Source organism: Carcharhinus amblyrhynchos, chromosome 12, assembly GCF_965287045.1.
Source record: "Carcharhinus amblyrhynchos chromosome 12, sCarAmb.v2.hapA, whole genome shotgun sequence".
Classification (NCBI taxonomy): domain Eukaryota; kingdom Metazoa; phylum Chordata; class Chondrichthyes; order Carcharhiniformes; family Carcharhinidae; genus Carcharhinus; species Carcharhinus amblyrhynchos.
The window spans coordinates 71,947,825-71,967,509 of record NC_137335.1 but is presented as its reverse complement, the minus strand read 5'-3'; the positions used below and the strand labels follow the sequence as shown (position 1 = coordinate 71,967,509).

Below are 19,685 nucleotides of genomic sequence, written 5' to 3'. Positions count from 1 at the left end.
AAGAGTATTGTAGGTTCTTTATAAATTAGCATTAAAAAACGTAGTAACCAACCACTTGTAACGGTTTACCAACTGGCGAGGTTAAAAACCAAGTCATAAACATAAACACACTTAAGTAACAATGTAGTTTGCCTCTGACATTAGATGAACTGGACAGGTATCAGTTATGGTGATTTAAGCCACATGATTTCAGCTCCTATGGCTGACTATAACCATTATGAACCTATTGTGCCACAGGTCGCTGCTACCAATTCTTTTGGGGAGGGGCACGCCACATTGTTGTGAAACTAACTGATCAGGAAACTACTGAAGAGAACATTACAACCGTGCTCTGACAGGTCGCTTCTGCCGCGTTATTCCCATACTAAAAGAACCGTTACATATACGAGCCGTTCCTATATGATTCAAGCAGGTTTCGCAGTTCAGTATTGAAACTTTTAAGTAACTTTGGCAGCACATTTTTATATTCCCCCCTCCCCAAATTTGATAGATCTCTGAATGCCCTCCCCTTCCAAAAAAAAACTTTCGCGCTAGATAAAGAGATAAATGTCTGGACCGTTATTTTTCTTTTAAACAATTAGTTACTGTACCTTTTGGTCCACGATGGAGCAGACGAGGTCTTTGACGGCGGAGAGGGAGATGTCCTGTGCCTCGATGGTAACCGGTTCCCGAGTGAGGCCGATCTGCAGGAGGAAGGAGACGCCGTTGAAGGATCCCCGGGAGTTGGTGGGACTCGGGGCGCTGAGGCTGCCGTTGGAAAGGCGACCAGAGAGCCCGCTGGCGGTGGCCGGCGGGGACAGCGATGGGGTCGGCGATGAGGCGGGCAGCGGCAACACCGGCGGCAACAATCTCTGCGACACGGGAGGAGACGAGTTGCTGCTGTTGGCTGACATCTGGCTCCCCGGGCGATAAATCTCAACTTGGAAACTTCCAGCCTTCCAAAGCCAAAAACAAATGCAAACCAAAAAAAAACCAATAGTCCAAAATAAAAACCCACCCTGTCGTCGATCTATCAAGACAGCAACCAAAGAATGTCCAGACTAGCGAGCTGGCATTTGCTGATAACTTTATTCAGCAGCAGCCTGTTGAAGTCCCACTCATTTTCCCCCCTCGCTGCTTTTCTCCTCTCGCCCTCTCTCTCTCTGCTTCTGTAGTTTCAATCCGCCGTCGCCAGACGCTCAATCCGTCACCGGAAATACTCTGCAAAAGAGGAGGGGGGTGGCTGGATGAAAAGATGATGTTTTATTTTATTGCCAACGTGCACATTAATATCAACAACCCCCCACCCCTCCGCCCCGAGGATGTGCAAATATTTAGGGCGTATGCAATCATCCGGGGTGGAGGGGGATGATTTTTCAATGCTTGATGGGCATGTTGCTCACACAAGAGAGGACGAGTTTAAAGCGCAAAACCAGTAACTTTAAAACAACTGAGCAGCTACAGCCCCCTCTTACTTTTCCATTGTGACAGAGCTCTCTATTTTCATTTCCCGGTAAACAGATAGCTATAGTGATAAAGATGGGAGGTGGAGAGACAAACTGTATTAGGCGAATGCACCGGATGGTCTCCGAAATCTCTAATATCCGTTCATCTCCATTCACATCAACACACTCGTATCATTCTTTATTTTTAACGTTTTCTGTGCTTCCTTATAATTCGTTTCTGGAATCAGACTGTCAAAAGGATGACAAATAGACACCATCACCGGGAAAATAATAAGTTACCAAAGCACAGGGGTCCCCGCTGCGCCTGACACAAAAACAGCTGCTTTCGACTGAAGATCCATAACAGCGTTACTGATAGGCAAGCGGAGGTTACTACATCCGCTGTATAATGTGCTGGAGCTTTTAACCTGTATTCTGACTGACAACGGGTTACCAAACGTTCATCCGGCATGCGATGGTGCGATCCCCAGTTCGCACCTCAATTTGCCATCGGTGGACCTCCTTGGATCACATGATTTGCAAAGCGCCTTTGAAGTGATTCTACTGCCAAACAAGCCTTCAACCACAAAATACATTGTGCATTTAGAAGTTCATAAGCTGGATGTTCCCTGACACATGCCTTCAGTATTAACAGTTACCACAAGCGGCGCAGTTACCACACAATCTGAAGACGTGTACAAGGTAAGGCCATATGCTTAAAAAGTGCACTTGTGTAAAAAGTATTGGATCTTTCCATGGAGCATTGTAATTACTTGAAGAGGATATGAAATAGGAACAAGGAGATCCGACTGGATAGTTTCAGTTTAATAGCTAATGCCAACACAGCTGCAATGTAGCCAATTGCTCTTATCGGAGATATATTTCCTACGATTCTACAAAGCTGAATCTAAATTACTAACTGCTTTAGTGTTGATGTAATAAAATACACTTCAAGAAATTAATGTTTGCAACGTACACAAAACTTACAGGCTAGTATTGTTATTGTACAATGCTTAACTATACATTCCTTCCATAAACCACACGTGAAATGTGACAGCTGTGGTACAAATGTCACACATTCATTATAGCAGAACGATCAATTTGCCTCTCATCAGCAGTGATGGCGAGGAAGGACATCAAAATTACTGCACAAGTCACGAATGAACTTACTGGTTGGGCCAGTTCTCAAAACTAATTTGGTCTCATCAGAGAACAGTCGCTGTCTGTGTGATGCTCACTTGGCAGGTCCCTGCTATCTTGCAATGTGATCGGCGCCAAGAGGCAACAAGAACAGCTTCTTCGCGCTGACTGGGCGTTAAACTGCAATTTACAAATAAATGAAGCACTGTGAGACAAGTCTCTTGAAGGAGGGTGGAGGGAAGAGGACTTTTAATGCATTTGGTTTTGTTCTAAATCCCGAGTTGGACTGCTGTTTCGCACCAATGTGCACCACTTTATATAAACGCGCGAAATGAATAAAATACGTAAATGCATCATTTATGGTTGATGTAAATTCTTATCATCCTAGTGTGTTTAATTCACATGGGTGTTTCAGAACCGTACAAATATATTCTGATCAAGAAAGCTTAACTTACTGATGCTATCTAAACAGTAAATCGCCTACTTCAATTGTGATAGATTTTCAGATTATCAATTCTCACTAGTGATACTCCTACTTAATACTGCAACTTTGGGAACATTCATCTCTTACTTTTCTTGAGGGTTATTTTCAAGATTGCTAAAACGCAAGCACATTTTCAGCTGCTGGTGTTCAGGGATGTCCTTTATTGATATGGTAAGAGCTTCAAATGCTGAAACAATTAGAAAATACAAGAAATGTATAGGTCAGCCATCGCGTGTGGAAAGAAATGGCTGAGCATTTGCGTAGATCCCTACTCAGAACCTCTTTCGGATTTCTGCAGTTTACAGGGCTATACTGTCAATAGTTAGAGCCAAACAGCAATAACATTAGGAAGAAAATTTAAATATTAGGATGAAAATATCCCATTAACCCTCTACCTTTAAGTAGTTTATGGTACAGTAAGGTTAATCAAAATATTAAATCACTGACAATAATGCACAGCTGTACTGACATCTGCAAGGACGTTGCGAGCTTGGTGACTGCGATACATACATACTCCTGTATCTCAAAAGTTAGTTTTTTAGTTTGAATCAGAATCAATTTAATCTAGTCTACAGATCTAATGTCCTCCGTCAATTTAAACATTAAAGAGTCAAGGAGCATACAACTGCACTTGAAAGATAAAAGTTGACACCCCAGATCTGCATATTTACTAAAGGGGCGGTACCACAACGGGGCTAAGAATAATATGGCTTTTATTTGCTGTAGTATTCATATTAAGGCATTTTTTTAGATTTTACTTTCAAGTGTATAATGATGTTGAATTATATGGCTACGTTATTCATAAACACATTTTATTATTGGCGAATACAGTTACAGATGGAAGTTGCATAGTCTGTATGTACGAGAAGTTGTATTTTCTTACGACATGATTAATAAACTTGCACGTGCAAAGCTTTAGGAAATGTTGGAAGCGAAAAAGAATATGCGATCAAATTTCATTTGAACACGCAGTGGTCATAAAGTACTCTAAAATTAATTATCTTTAAAATGGAGCTAAAAGCAACCAGAGACGCTCACTTCCAATTATTTACCAATGGGAGGATTCCGTTATTCCATGGGGATTTCCCATATCGGTCAATCTCGTCACGCCACTAGAAAGAGCAAATCTAGCCAGGATTTCGAGTGGCATTTAATTTTGTCCAAAGAAGGGAAAAGTTTCGTGAACTCTTTCATATCAAATGGAGTTATGCGAGTATTGGGTGTTTTAAGAGGAGAAGGGGTATTCCCTCTCTTGATATTCAATCGCCAGTGTTATCCCTTAAAAGTGCAAGCTGCAGAAAGATGTGCTGAAGATGCTCACCAGCCAGGGGCTCTCTACACGCTGCACCTTTCCAAACATGTCACTGAATTAAGGAAGGAAAACGTTGCCACAGACTTGACATTGGTTAAAACATCCGCGTCGTAGCTCACCCAGTCACATACAAAATAAATTCATCTGTATGAAAGTCAGGAGCGTGAGGTAGCGCATTTCGCAACCGTGACATTTATATTTTAAAAAAAGTTAGGCATGCACAGCCAACATCGGCAGCACCTATGAAGAAAAACTGGATCCAATTATCTTCACACCAGAACTTTACCCATCAGTGAGCAGCATTACCAACACTACACGATTTGCCTGATGCGTTTTCTCTCCCTAGCATCAAAGGTTTATCCCTATTTACTTTAAACCGCAGCAACTGGTTTCTGATTTGGCAACACTCACTCTTTTCCGCCGAGTTACCCAAGTTTTCTTTGCGCCGTCCACTACATGGATGCTTCATGTCCCTCAACTGCGTATCTGCAGGGAGGGGGGGGGTCGCATGGCATTCCGGGAGTTGTAGTCCGCAGGGTGAGGCACTCCCCCGCCAGCAATGGGAAATGACATCATCAGAAAACTACAACTCCCGGCGTGCTCGGTATGCCGCTCCACTGCACATGCCCAGTAACACACAACCCCTCGGCCGTTATGGCCGAAAGGGGGCGGGGCGGTTTCTAACGGTTCAGCAGAGAGAGGGAAGACCGGGCCTGGGAATTTGCCTCAGGAGCTTTGCAGCAGCAACGGTATTTCTACACGGACTGGGAGGGTGGGAGGTCGGAGGTGAAGGACATATTGTATCCGCTCGACGCATGAGAAAAAGAAAGCTCATGGCCGCCGAGCTGGGTGGAGGAGCGGGGCTGTTTCCATGGAAACGTCCAGCAAGCGCTGCCAGCCGCCCATTCACAATTCCGAGCGAGAGCTCCCTTTGCTGCAGCAGGAGCACAGTAACTCGACCTTTCCTAACCCTGACATATTCAGGTGACTATCATTTTATGGAAAAAGTCTGCCTTAGTGGTCTGTGCTGAAAAACACGTATTCGACCCGAGGTTTTTTTTTTCCCTGACTCTTTTTCTCCCTCCACAAATGCTTCCTGAATTGCTCAGAACTTGCAGCATTTTCTGTTTTCAATTGCATCAGTGTGTTGCCTGACTGGTCTGCGAAGTTTATTTTTGGAAATCAGTCCTGGACTTAATTTTAGGGAATGAATCTGGGCAGGTGAAACACAAGAACACAAAAAATACCAGCAGGGATAGACCATTTGGCCCCTCCAGCCTATTCCACCATTCAATTAGACAATGGCTGATCCGATTGTAGCCCTATCTCCCCTTCCCTGATTGCCAGTAGGCGAGCATTTAGTGGCAAGTAACATTCCTCACAACTTCAGCACAGTGGTAAGCACTGCTACTTCACAACGCCAGGGACCCAGGTTCAATTCCCAGCTTGGGTCCCCGTCTGTATGGAGTCTGCATGTTCTCCCTGTGTCTGCATGGGTTGCCTCCAGGTGCTCTGGTTTCCTCCCACAGTCCAAAGATGTGCAGGTTAGGTGCACTGGCTATGCTAAATTCTCCCTCAGTGTACCCTAATATGTGCTGAAGTGTGGGGACTAGGGGATTTTCACAGTAACTTCTTTGCAGTGTTAATGTAAGCCTATTTTAACTAATAAATAAACTTTCTTACTTTGAGGTGAACTGTCACAAGCAAGCAGCAATGGTAGTTTCAGATTAAACAGCCAATACAAAGCATTTTGACATCCTTGTATGCTTTCCCACATTCTAGTTGTCCAACCCCAATGAATTGTGTAATGGCTTCAATAATGTAGCTAAATTAGGAACAAAATAATTATTAATCCCTGAAAGGACCTCAACTGTGTCATAGTCATTGGATATGAAGATTCAAACATAACATCCATCTTTTTAGGTGTTTTATGTATGCCTTTACTGTCAATAATGTGACCGAAATACTAGACTAACATCTGGAAGAAGTCACACTTTCTTGATATGTAGACCATGCAATTGAAGACATTCCGATGTTGCTTCTAAATTATTCAAGTGCTCCTGTTCACTGGACTCTGTAATTAGAATATCATCCAGGTGATATTGGACACCAGAGAGAACACTTAAAATCTGATCCATCAGTCTTTGGAATAGGACTGGTACAGATGTTATTCCAAAAGTCAATCTTCTATAATGAAAAAGACCTTCATAAGTAACAATGGTAAGCAATGGTCATGATTCAGTAGCTATATTAATCTGTAAGTACGCTTGTGAAAGATCAATCTTGCTGAATTTCTGTCCACCTGATAACCCAGCAAACAAAGGAAGTGGATGTTGATCAGCACACAACAGTGGATTTATGATTGTATTTGTGATGATTTTAAAACAATCTGAACCATATGGTTTCATAACAAGTACTATGAGAATAGCCCAATCACTCATTGTAACCAACTCTAACACACCAGTGTTAATAAGTTGTACTTTGACTCTGGGATGAATTGCATATGGCACCACTCTTGCTTTAACACGTTTTGGTTGACTATCAGGCTTTCACTTGAATTCCCTTCATTGATTTAAGTGTCTCTTTGAAAACACTTTTGTATTTATCTAGAAGGTTTGGTAGATCTGTTTTTGCATCAACCGATCCATTGACAGCACTCCAGTTAAACTTTATCTTCTCCGATCGTGATCTTTCAAAGAGTGCTGGAAAATTATCACAGACCACATTGGGAGGTAACTCTGCTGTATGTCCATTCAACATTTATGTACCTTTTTAACGGCACAATCTCTTCTATGTGCATGCTTAACATCAGCTAGTTTTAAAGGAGCCATTTCCATCGACACTGTGACTTCTACAGCGCTCTGTAAGTCAAAGCGTTTTCAGTAAGCAAGCAGCAAATTTTTATTTATTTTCAGAAAAACTTAAACAACTGTGTATACACAGATTTGTATGAATACAATTGCAACTTGTCACAAGCATGATTTTACAGCAAATGCCCACAGGTGTTGCACATGTGTACCTAATATTAAGCAATGTTTGCAAACCCCAAGAATTAAAGACTAATCTGAACAAGCAACAAGCAAACCAGGAGAAAAAAATCATTGGGTCATTCAAAAATATGTTTTTAATCATCTTTTGAATGGATGTTTATTAGCTTAAATATTAGGGATGCAAAAATAATGTTTGACGTGTAGGGAGGTTTGTGGGGGGGGGCAGGTGGAGTCAAATGTTGAAGTTCATCCGATGTAACCTCCAGTAATGCATCCAAACAGAATTAGGAACCTTACTACAAAGTCACTGGGTTTTCCATTTCGTTCTGACTCACCACATCGGGCTTTATCTGCTGATGTGATTTTTCTCATGCTTTTGCAGACACAAAATCTACCTTATGGAGTTCTGCCTCTGATGCGTTGCTGGAAAGCAAATAGGATATTAAAGGGTACAAATAAAGATGGTTGGATCTTCCTTTGTTCAACTGCTGTCAATTATACCAACACAATGCATTAATAATTCATGATTACCTTTTCTGTTTGTGGGCATGAGGTCTATTTCAATATGTGTGGTGACAGTAGCCAGTTTTATCTCTTCACCAGTTTAAACTTCATTATCATCCATATTGTTTATATGACATAAAGTCATAAATATTTTTCTCCAATTGAACAGTGTTGTTGTATCTTGTTCAGTCCCACCAAAACTCTTTCCCCTGGGCTGATTCCATTTTATTCCTTTACTGCTTGCACTGGATGAACTAGATATCTGTTTCAACCATCACCAAGATCTCCTACTTCCAGCTCCACACCATTAACAATCTCTATCTGTATCTCACCCCACTGCAAATTAAATTTGTCCTGACTCCACTTCTTTGAAGCCCCCCCTCCCTGTCATCTAAAGCTCCACCCTACAGAAATTCAAATTCATGAAAAGCCAATTCCAAAATTTTAGCTTGCACTCAATCTCACTCACCAATCAGCATTGCCTGTTCCCCAAAGCAGAAAATTCAAAATGCTTATTCTTCTTCATGGACTTACCTCAGCCTAATTCTGCAACCAACTCCTGTCTAATGCCCTAATCCATTTCCTTTGATCCTCTAACTTCTCGTTCTTGTGCTTCAGACTTTGGTCTGTGGCAGCGTTCCAACGAAACTCAAGGTTCACCACCTCATCTTTAAAGTAGGCATTCTACAACTTCTGAATGCAATATTGAATTCAACAATTTGGTGGGATTGTGGTTGGTGCAGACTCGATGAGCCGAATGCTTCCTTCAGCACTGTAGGGATTCTATCTCTGCCCCATTTTGTTTTGCATTTCTTTGCTAGTTTGTTTCTTTTATGACTTATTTCTCTCTTACTTCCTTTAGTTAATTTCGGATGGCAGCTATTCAGGATCTTGCCTTTCAGAACCCCTTATCTGAAATACATCTTGTATTTCTTTATTGGTCCCATTCCCACCCCCTTCCATGAACCTTCTGTCATTTAATTTCACGTGCTCACCATCTTATCACACACCCTTCCTTTTATTGTTCTACTTCACCCCCTCTTTTCAAATGCTCAAAATCTATTGCATTTCTAATGTGTCCTAGTTCTCATGAAAGGATTCTGACCTGTAGTATTAACTCTGTTTCTCTCTCTAAAGATGCTATCAGATCTGCTGAGTATTTCCAGCATTTTAAAGTAATTTGTCGGATATGAATGTTTTGGGATGTTTGATCTGAAATATTAAATTAATAGGTCTATTGTTATAAAAGTAAACCCCTCAACCTAATATAGCAATGCTATATAAATTAGTAATATTAAAACTCAATATTACAAAACAGATGTAAATATTGTAGACTTTATCATACTCAGGCATACTTAACAAAGCCTCAAGCGATTAATTTGAAACCGTGGAAATGCTCTCCAGGAATAAAAATGATTAAAGCCATATTAAAGCTGTTTCCCAGACTAAGAATGTATCACTAAAACAGCACAATTCTTTGGATGATTCATTAAGCCAACCAGTTAACTGACGCAAGTATTTTCATTCCAATAACATTTTTCAAAAAGGAGGCAGTCTTAGTGTCCTAGCTATACTTTCTCCCATTTGCCACCACCATAAAAACAGATTAACTGGATTTCATTTTGCTTGCATTCCTTTGAAGCCCAACCATTCTCAGTTGCTTCATCAATGATGTTCCTTCCATCGTAAGGTCAGAAGTGAGGATGTTGCTGACGATTGGCATGTTCAATGATATTCGTGGCTTCTTGGATACAGAAGCATTTGTGCCTGCATGCAGCAAGCCTTTGGCAGCATTCAGTTTTGCCAGTTATCTGATATGTCAGATCTGTACCAGACAATGACCATCTTCCCATGACATTTAATGGTGCTATCATTACTGCATCCCCCACCATCAACATCCTGGGAGTTTCTATTGACCAGAAATTAAACAGGACCAGCCACATAAATGCTGTGGCTAGAAGAGCGGATCAGAGACTGATTTCTTTGTGATTCATGTGCCAGGACATTTGGATCCTTCTGTGCTGTAGAGTTTTGCAAGTTCTGAGATAACTCTCCTCTTGATTCTCCAAAGCTTGTCATTTTACAAGGCACAAGTCAGATGTGTAATGGAATACGCTCCAATTGCCTGGATGAATGCAGCTGCAACAAACGCTAGCAGCCTGACAGCATTCAGGACATGTGGAGATGCCAGCATCGGACTGGGGTAAACACAGTAAGAAGTCTCACAACACCAGGTTAAAGTCCAACAGGTTTATTTGGTAGCAAACACCACTTGCTTTCGGAGTGCTGCTCCTTCGTCAGGTGCGTGGAAGCAGCACTCCGAAAACTAGTGGTGTTTGCTACCAAATAAACCTGTTGGACTTTAACCTGGTGTTGTGAGACTTCTTACTGCATTCAGGACAAAGCAGCCCATTTGATTGGCACCCCATCCATTACCTTTATTTTGCTTCCAGCACCACGTGCACAATTTCAGCAGTATGTAGCATCTACAACATGCACTGCAGCAACCTGCCAAACTTCCTTTGATAATACCTTCCAAACCTGCAATCGACACCACCTATAAGTACATGGGCAGCAGACACAGTGGAATAACACCAGCTGAAAGTTATCTCCAAATGGTCTATTTGGATTTCTAAAAGCCATTCCACAAGTGGTGGAGGGGGTAACATATTAGCTTGGATAGAGGGATTGGTTAACTAACAGGGAGTAGAAAGTAGGGATAAAATGAATCTTAACAGATATTGGAACATTTTTTAAAATGTTGCATATTTTGCATAGACCCTTAATAAAACAATTTTGTGACTTCTCTACCAGTATTAAAATACTGGATACAAAGTTCTGTCATGCATTTAAACATCACAAATTGAGGGAAGTACACATTTTCTTCATTCGCACATTGTCTTAACATGCCAAATGATAGGCAGGCGCACTGAATAACACTGAGTCTGGGAAATGGAGAGCAGAGGTCATGGCAGGAAGCTGGAAATGAAGAAGCATGTCCCTGAGCAATTTTCAATCCCATGCACCATAGATTTGCCAAAGGAGTTGGTAATAATGAGAAATCTATGCAGCTATGGGTCATAATCAATTACACAAAAATAAGTTTTTAAAAATGTTCCAATATCTGTTAAGATTCATTTTTTCCGGGATGCAACTTTTAGGCTGAGAACTAATTTTTTTAATTGCAAGATAAATTAAAACATTTGGTTTGGGCAGCTGGGAAACACACCTAAAAAAAGTTATTGTCAATTCAAATTTATTCAAAAAAAAGTTATTGTGATCAGCAAATTTGCAGATGACACCAAGATGGCAGGATTGGCGGATAGTGAGGAAGATTGTCAGGTGACACAGCAGGATATAAATAGGATAGCATGCTGGGCAGATAGATGGCAGATGGCATTTAATCCTGACAAATGCGAGGTGATGCATTTTGGAAGGAATAATGCAGGGAGGAGTTACATGATAAAAAGGTAGACCAATTAAGAGTATAGAAATGCAGAGGGACTTGGGAGTGCAAGTGCACAAGTCTCTGAAGGTGGCAACCCAGGTGGAGAAGGTTGCAAAGAAAGCTTATGGAATGCTAGCCTTTATAGGAAGGGGTATAGAGTATAAGAGCTGGCGTCTAATGCTTCAGTTGTACAGAACGTTGGTTAGGCCGCATTTGGAGTACTGCGTCCAGTTCTGGTCACCTTACTACCGGAAGGATGTGGAGACCCTGGAGAAAGTGCAGAGGAGGTTTACCAGGATGCTGCCTAGTATGGAAGGACTGGGATATGAGGAAAGATTGGGTAAACTGGGGCTTTTCTCCTTAGAAAGACGGAGATTAAGGGGGAATCTGATAGAGATGTATAAAATAATGAAAGGTATAGATAGAGTCAACAGTGGCAGGCTTTTTCCTAGATTGGAGACAAATATCACAAGGGGTCACAAGCTAAGGGTGAGGGGGGAGAAGTATAATATGGATACTGGAGGGAGTTTTTCACACAGAGGGTCATGGGGGTATGGAATGCGCTACCAAGTAAGGTAGTTGAGGCAGGCACGCTGGACTTGTTTAAGGTTTACTTAGATAGGCACATGAGTGACACAGGGATGGAGGGTTATAGGCGACGGTTTTAAAAAGGGTCAGAGCCTCGGGACGATACTGGAAATGTAATACTACATGTTAATGTTTTGTCTCTTTTAATCCGTAGGTGTGTCGGTCCACCTTGTTGTCAAACGAGGGGCATGCACACGGTGGGTCGTGCGTGGGCTGCTCTTGGATGTTTCGAGAGTGGCCTAGTACTTCGCGTTGTGTTGTGTGCTTAAACCTGGACCAGCAGATGGGCACCACAACAGCTCAGTGACTATCACTGCTAGCTGTGCAGATACATGGATTTGGGCCAGTGTCTCCGGGAGTTTGCGCATTCTCCCTGTGGTTGCGTGGGTTTCCTCCGGGTGCTCCGGTTTCCTCCCACACCCCAAAGATGTGCTTTTAGGCTGACTGGTGTACCAAATTGACCCTACACTATTCTCCCCTGAATCTGGTTACAATAGGGGTACCATTAGCATACACACGGGGCAAGGTAGGTGTAGGAAAATGCTTTGTTAAGATGGCGGCACAGGCTCGTTGGGCCTGTTTCTCGTGCTGGGTTGTTCTTTGTTCGTTTTTTGTTCAAGGGTGAGCTACATTTATTTTACAAGGTCATAGTGGAACATATTGCAAACTAAACAATGGACTACGTCTTATAGCTTCTTGTTAGACGTATAAAGTCTACACTGTCTCAACAAGAAGCTTAAAATATTCATGGAGGACCCCAGAACAAAATGAATCCTGTGGATTAAATCTCTTTCTGGGACATCCCAGGTATTCCATATTACCCTGGGACAAGCTTGCAGGGAGGTTTTGTTTTGGTTTTGGACGTTATCTGGTTGATTTCTCTGGAAAGAGGTGGTTGAACTCTGAATAGTGAGCAGTTTTGAGGAGGCAAAGAGAGGGAGAGAATCTGCTGGAGTTGTGGGCTAGGAGCAGAGGGTTATCATGAATCAGGATGTTTCTGGTTTAGAGTCACTGAACAAGAATGCAGAGAGGTTCATGCAAAGTTGGGGGGAGGGTGCCCAATTATGAATTGTTGAGGGGTTTTCCTCACTGAATGTTAGTGGAAGAACCCCATGAAATTTCATATCTTGGAGAGTTAGAGTGAATTCCTGACAGCTGTGGCATGCCTCAGTCTCATTCCAAAAAGAAGTGGAAGAATCCTGAAGATCCTCTAAAGTATAGAGAAAATCTTTAGTGGAATTAAATCCCAAACATGAAGTATCTGTTGAGCTTTTCAGGTTTGAGATATAAATGTTTCCAAAACATCACATTAATAGTACTTTGTTTAAATCTTGTATTGTAAAAAGTTTTTTAATATGAAATCTTGTGGCGTAATTCAGATTTCAAAGATACAGGTCTCCACTCAGATTGTAACAAAAGTTAAAACAGGCTTGCATTAAAAAGAAAAAGATAGCTGAGTAAACATACATTTCCACAATATTTCACAATACTAATTCAGGAAATTCAAACAAATTTTAATCTTCAAGGAGATAATACCTTTCAAATATCGAGAAACACTTACTACCTATTATTTCTGTAATTCTATTTTACCCAATTTTTAGTATTCTGGCACAAGTAGGCAAAATTACAATTTTAAGCATTTATAGACCAACACATATCAGTTTTTTTTGTAACATGGCTACCAATAAAATGAATTTATGGGTCAGCTGCATAGAGTTGGGACCAGCAGAAATCAAGGAAGAAATTAAGGCAAGAGAAAGGCATGTGTAGTTTAAATCTATAACTAAGCCATAACAGACCATAAAAACCTTTCAAATCCCATTTCTTACAAATACAACATTCTGTTCAGCATAAAATATGTTCTTATAACATAAACTATAATTAGATGGTTCATTGTACAGAATTGTTTTATAAAGTCATGAGGGCCCAAACTTAAATTAATTCCATGACTGAATTTAAATCAACAAGGCTCAAAATAAATCTTCAGGTGTTGAATCCAACATGTTCCTTGCAGCTCTTTTGCAGGTGCTACAAAAGGGCTGCAACGAATAAGTTTGTCACGAGGCCTGAAGATTTATTTTGAGCCTTGTTGATTTAAAAATCAAAATTAGTTTGAAGGATCAGTATATATTTTCCATTAGAAAGCAGCAATTTTAAAAAGCAAGGCAGTTATGGAAGGATTGTCTTTGCACTGTTTTTCCTATGTGCTTATTCTACAATGTCAACTTTTAGAATTATAAAATCCCCAAAGACGTGATTAATCAAAGACTTCAATTCTAAAATAAAATGGACATCTTATGCAGGTAATATAGGGATTACAATGCTGTCATGCAAACAGAAATTTTACTTCATTTACAATGGTCTGGAGGATAAAGGTTATGAAATCATTGCATACATCAAGCAGGCCTGGCAGAATCAAATGTTCAGTTACATTCGGTCTGTTCACTGAATAAATCTTACACAAAGATTAGAACAACTGATACTTCCAATGAGTGTCAATCACAGGGAACAGAACCATGAGAGTCCCAGTCAGTTTCAGAAATGTTATTCCCTTATGAGGCAGCAGTTATAATGTACTTTTGAAACTTTCAGTAGATCTTCCCATCTCACACCACAAAAAGTTGAAAGTGCTCTGGAAGTGTGATGTTACGTTGGTGGAGATATAATTAATTCTGTATGCATATATTTAAAAATAATAAGCCAACCAGTCCGGCTGGGTTCTTTTTGGAATCACAGATGATAACTGACGAAATTATACCAAACAGATGTAGTGTAATTGTCTACATTAATGGAATCCATATCATAATTAATATTTTTGTGGTGAACCTAAAGACAGCACTTACATTTATATATAAAGATAAACATGTTTAATATTGAAAATTAGTGAAAAAAAATCCATTACTGAAAACATGAATTGTTACATTAAATGTCCTGGTATCAGAAGAATTCCCATTCTTGTACCAATATCACAATTGTTAAAATATACAAAGTTCACCTGGCAGCAAATTACAACAAACATCTATTGCCAGAATTCTGCATGGGTCATTTGCTTCATTTAGTCGTGATGCCATATCAATTGCACCTAAATATTCCACTATTAGTAATTCAGTAGCATAGTATTTGGTCTGTAACATAAGATACTTAATAAAATGAATCAACTTTAATCAGTGAAATTTTCCATTCACTTGTATTTAGCAAATACAAGTGTATGGAAAATTTCATTTAATTTCATTTGAATACATTTAAACTGGTTAGTAAGGACACAATATTTGTGTCCTTACTAACCAGTTTTAAATATATTCAACACAGAAATTAGCATATTCTTCTCTTAAATGGCTAGCACATCAATTGAAACAATCTGCGAGAGGTTTCCATTCTAGTTACTGAGCAATACTGACAAAAAAACTTTCCACTTGCATTCACTGACATACAAAGAATTAACAGTACATTGAATAATTAATACATTTTCAGCTTTTTTTTAAGGAATGGTGTTAAATGATTTGCTTCCGTTCCTCCTGTTTCCAGCAATCAATATTGTGGGAAGGTTGGATCAATCTTACAAGCCCAGGCCATTAGGCCACCCTGGATATCCTTCACTGATAATGAGCAGAGCTCATTGTCAAGTATCTCCTGCAAGATTTTAACAGCCTTCTGGGAATCGTTTCCTTGTTTACAGATAACATATACTGGAAGTTTAAAAAAAAAGAATTAGGTCATTTCACCTGTTGTTATCAGAGTACTGTTATCAATGACAGCTCAAAATTTAGGATTTATCATTTGAACACAGCACATAATTAGTTGCCAGGGCTAATAGCAAAGCCTTTGTTACACAAAGTGCAACATTTGCAAGGAATCACAGCCCTTTCTTTTGATGATAAAAGTCAACAATTTGCTGATAAAATGTATGTAGTATTCCATAAAGTGTTGTGAGGAAAAGCAATGAAAAGAACAAATGTAGATTATTATTTGTTAGTAAGACCAGACTTTCTTTTGCTTCCTGGGTTCCTTGGGAGACTGAAGTGTTACATAAAAGGCATTACAGTAAAGTAAATCAAGAGCGCCCTCTGGTGATGAAAGTTCAAACTGATTTATCTAAGACATGACAGACTTAGCAAAAACGACTTGCATTCTTGTAGTGTCTTTAATGCAGCAAAACATCCCAAGGTACTTCACAGGGGTGTTATCATACACATTTTACACTAGGCACATAAAAACAGGTGGCTGAAAGCTTGGTCGAACAGGCAGGTTTTAAGGAGTAACTTAAACGGTGGAATTCCAAAACTGAAGGCCTTGTCAGCTGCTGGCACAGCTGCCAATGGCAGAGCAAAATAAATCAGCAATGAGGAAGAACCTAGAATTGGAGGAGCACAAAAGTCAAGAAGGGTGAAAGTGCTGGCAGAAATAACAGAGATGGGATGAAGCTGTGTCATGGAGGAATTTGAACTTAACATTGAGAATTTTCAAATGGAGACACTGTCAGTGTGGGAGCCAGTCAACAAGTACAGGGTGATGGCAACTAGGTGTGGATTAGGTTACAGGCAACAGTTTTAGGACAGCTGAAATATATGGAGGGTGGTGCATGGGAGATCAGCCAGAAGAGCATTGGAATAGTTGAGAGTGGAGCTAAAAGAAGCCTGGGTGATGGTTCGGTAACAGATGGGCTGGGTTGAGGTAATGTCAAAGACAGGCCGTATTATAGAGGTGGATGTTAGCAGTCATGGTAACAGAGAGGATGTGGGGTCAGGAGCTCAGCTCAGGGTCAAGTAGAATGCTGCTGTTGCAAATAATCTGGTTCAGCCTCAGATAGTGGTCAACAAGGGTAAATAGCAGTATTCACTATGTTTACAGCTTAATATAGAATTTATTTTAAAAATACTTAGCCACTTAGCCTCACATGACTATCTGTACCAAAACAAAGTCTAGTTATGAAAGCTCAATTTAAGTACCTTTCAGATATTAGGTAAATTAAAATGTTTTGCAATACTACTTTGTTTTCTACTTTATTTGAAAGGCATCAATTATCTAACAACCAATTCACCCTGACCTCTAAATTACAAGGAAGACGTTTAGCTATAAAGAATGCAAAATTAATTAGATTAAATTTAGTGCTCAGGTTACCCATAAAGATGTTCCAAAGAAAATCCTCATATTATCCCCATGTTGCACAACTAACCAAACAGAATCAAGTATTCAGTTTATTCAGACATAATTGTATTGTACTCCTATCAAGTCACATGGATTTGAGAGATCAGATTACTTGTACTGAAGGACTGGTGACTGACTACATTAAGCTCCATGCATAATAAAATGAAATATTAATCCTCAAACAGCAGTCCAAATATCTATTAGGTTCTGCAATAATGGATCAGCTCACATGTAGTGAACCTAAACAAGCTCCTTTTACAAATTAAAAAGTGTTACTGCCATCAACTGTGGCATAAAATAGCATTTAAATGTGTGTACCACTGGCGGACTAAAATCTACCACCTGTTCACAACTGGTTTTATACATTGATTTACCACTTTTATAGTCTGTTGCCCTTGCCATAAAACCTAGTATCCAATTAACCTTTTAGTACAAGATATTTCTTTTTCATGTCTTGTGAACTTGAAACTCAATCTAATTATTCCACATTACCCAACTTTTCCCCATTCAAATTGTAGTGTTGCTTTGATTTTTTTAACCAAACACACCAACTCATGTTTTATCTAATTGTGGCTTTAGCTCCATGACCCTGCTTGCGGGTCCAAACTTTAGACTATATGACACACTTGTTAGCATTTCACAATGTTAAAAACATTACTGTAGGTGCAAGTTTTTACTATTGTAAACTATGTTTGTGCAAGTTGCTACGCCTACATGTATTCACTTTGTTTAAAGAAAAGGTTATATGTAAGTATGTCAACCTCAATCACTCTTGACTACTTCTTTGGCAGGTCATTGTATAGAAACATAAAAGCAGCAGTAGGCCATTTGGCCCCTCAAGCCTGCTGTGCCACTTAATGAGATCATGGCTGATCATCTACCTCACTGTCATCCTCCAACACTACTTCCAAATCCCTTATTGTCATTGTATCCAGGAAACTATAGACCTCTACCTTGAACATACTCAATGACCAAGTCTCTTCAACCCTCTTGGAGTAGAGAATTCCAAAGATTTACCATCCTCTGACTGAAAGAAAATTCCTCTTCAATTTGGTCCTAAATTACCTACCTTTTATTCTGAGATTATGAGCCTTGGATCTAGACCACCAGGGGTCTCCACATTTCCTCCCCCCGCCACCCCCCACTTCTTGTCGAATCCTATAAGAATTTTTTGCACTTCAATCAGATTATCTCTCATTCTTCTAAACTCTAGAGAATACAAAATGTTATTGGCAGGAGTTAGGAAATATGCAATAACTAGTGTTTGGGGAGGGAAGCTTAAAGAAAGGTGAAAACAAGCAGATAAAGTGAATATACGGATTATTTTAAATGTAAAAGTGCACAAATGGTTCATTACTAAAGTCCTAGCTCAGTGGTACAATGTATGGGGGTGTGCACTTGTGATCTGCAATATAAGAAAGGAAAAGATAGAAAATGTTACACTTCAAACAAAATTTATTTTCAAAATACTCTCATACCAGATTTATCATACAACACCATTTGAAATTATAAAACATTCCATGTTCTACCAAACTAATGTGTGAATAAATGTATCCCAACTTCCTCCTCTTTTCTTCTCATTAGTGGAAATAATCTTTCACTAATTACTCACGCAAAACCTTTCATAATTGGACAGACAGATTTTTAATTTATAAGAGAGTTAAATATCACAAGGCTAGGCAGAAAAGTGGATTTTAAGTCATGATCAGGTCAGTCATAATCTTAATAGATGAGAGAGCAAGCTTAAGGGGCCAAATGCTCTACTCCTGCTCCTACTTCTTATGTTCCTATGCTTTAGAATGAATACTTTAACAGATTATCCTTCACCTTTCTATGTTCCAGAAGAAAATAAAATCAAAGGCTTTGCTTATAACTATAACCTTGCATTCCTGCTGTATAAACCCAAGAAACAGGTGCACAAATAGACCTTATAGCCCCTTGAGCCTGCTTCACAATTCAGCATAATCATCGCTGATCTTCTGCCTCAGCTCCACTCCCCGTATCCCTCGATTCCCTAAGAGATCAAAAATCTGTCTCAGCCTTGAATATCTTCAACAATGAAACATCCACAACTCTCTGGGGTAGACAATTCTAAAAATTCACAATCCTCAATGAAGAAATTCTCACTTCAGTCTTAAATAATCAACACTTTATCCGAGGCTGTGCCCCCATGTTCTAGGTTTGCCAGTCAAGGGAAACAGTAACAGAGTCAAGCCTCTTGAACATTCCAATGAGGTCATCTCTCATTATTCTGAACTCCAGTGAGTACAATGCCAACTTACTCATCCTTCAGTAATGAGGCAGCCCTGTCATGCTAGAAACCAAGTTAGTGAACCTTTGCTTTTCAGCCTCCATTTTAAGTATATTCTTCTTTAGATATAGAGACCAAAAGCGTACGCAGTACTCCTCGTGTGGTCTCAGAAAGGTCAATACAATTGGAGCAAGTCTTCCGTATTCTCATACTCCAATCCCCTTGCAAAAAAGATTAGCATGGCCATTTGCCTTCCTAATCACTTATGGTACTAGTCTGCTGACTTTATATTCCTTGTTTGAACATGCCCAAGCCTCTCTAAACATCAACATTTCAAAGTTCTACACCTTTTAAAAAATACTCTGCTTTTCTATTCTTACTACAAAAATAAACAACCTC

At 39.8% G+C, this 19,685-nt stretch overlaps 2 protein-coding genes across 2 annotated transcripts in view; both read right to left on the bottom strand.

Moving 5' to 3' along the window:
- The window catches only part of prkd3 (protein kinase D3), a 345,856-nt gene extending 341,029 nt beyond the window's left edge, over positions 1–4,827 (bottom strand). The window contains exons 1-3 of the mRNA XM_080200692.1: positions 4,772–4,827; positions 2,595–2,744; positions 591–1,200 (exon numbers count right to left, since the gene is read on the bottom strand). Coding sequence (XP_080056818.1) covers positions 591–893 — 303 coding nt within the window. The 5' untranslated portion in view covers positions 894–1,200; positions 2,595–2,744; positions 4,772–4,827. The remainder of the gene's footprint in view (positions 1–590; positions 1,201–2,594; positions 2,745–4,771) is intronic.
- An 8,403-nt stretch (positions 4,828–13,230) lies between these two features.
- The window catches only part of mocs3 (molybdenum cofactor synthesis 3), a 46,686-nt gene continuing 40,231 nt past the window's right edge, over positions 13,231–19,685 (bottom strand). Inside the window, exon 13 of the mRNA XM_080200693.1 lies at positions 13,231–15,576. Coding sequence (XP_080056819.1) covers positions 15,419–15,576 — 158 coding nt within the window. The 3' untranslated portion in view covers positions 13,231–15,418. The remainder of the gene's footprint in view (positions 15,577–19,685) is intronic.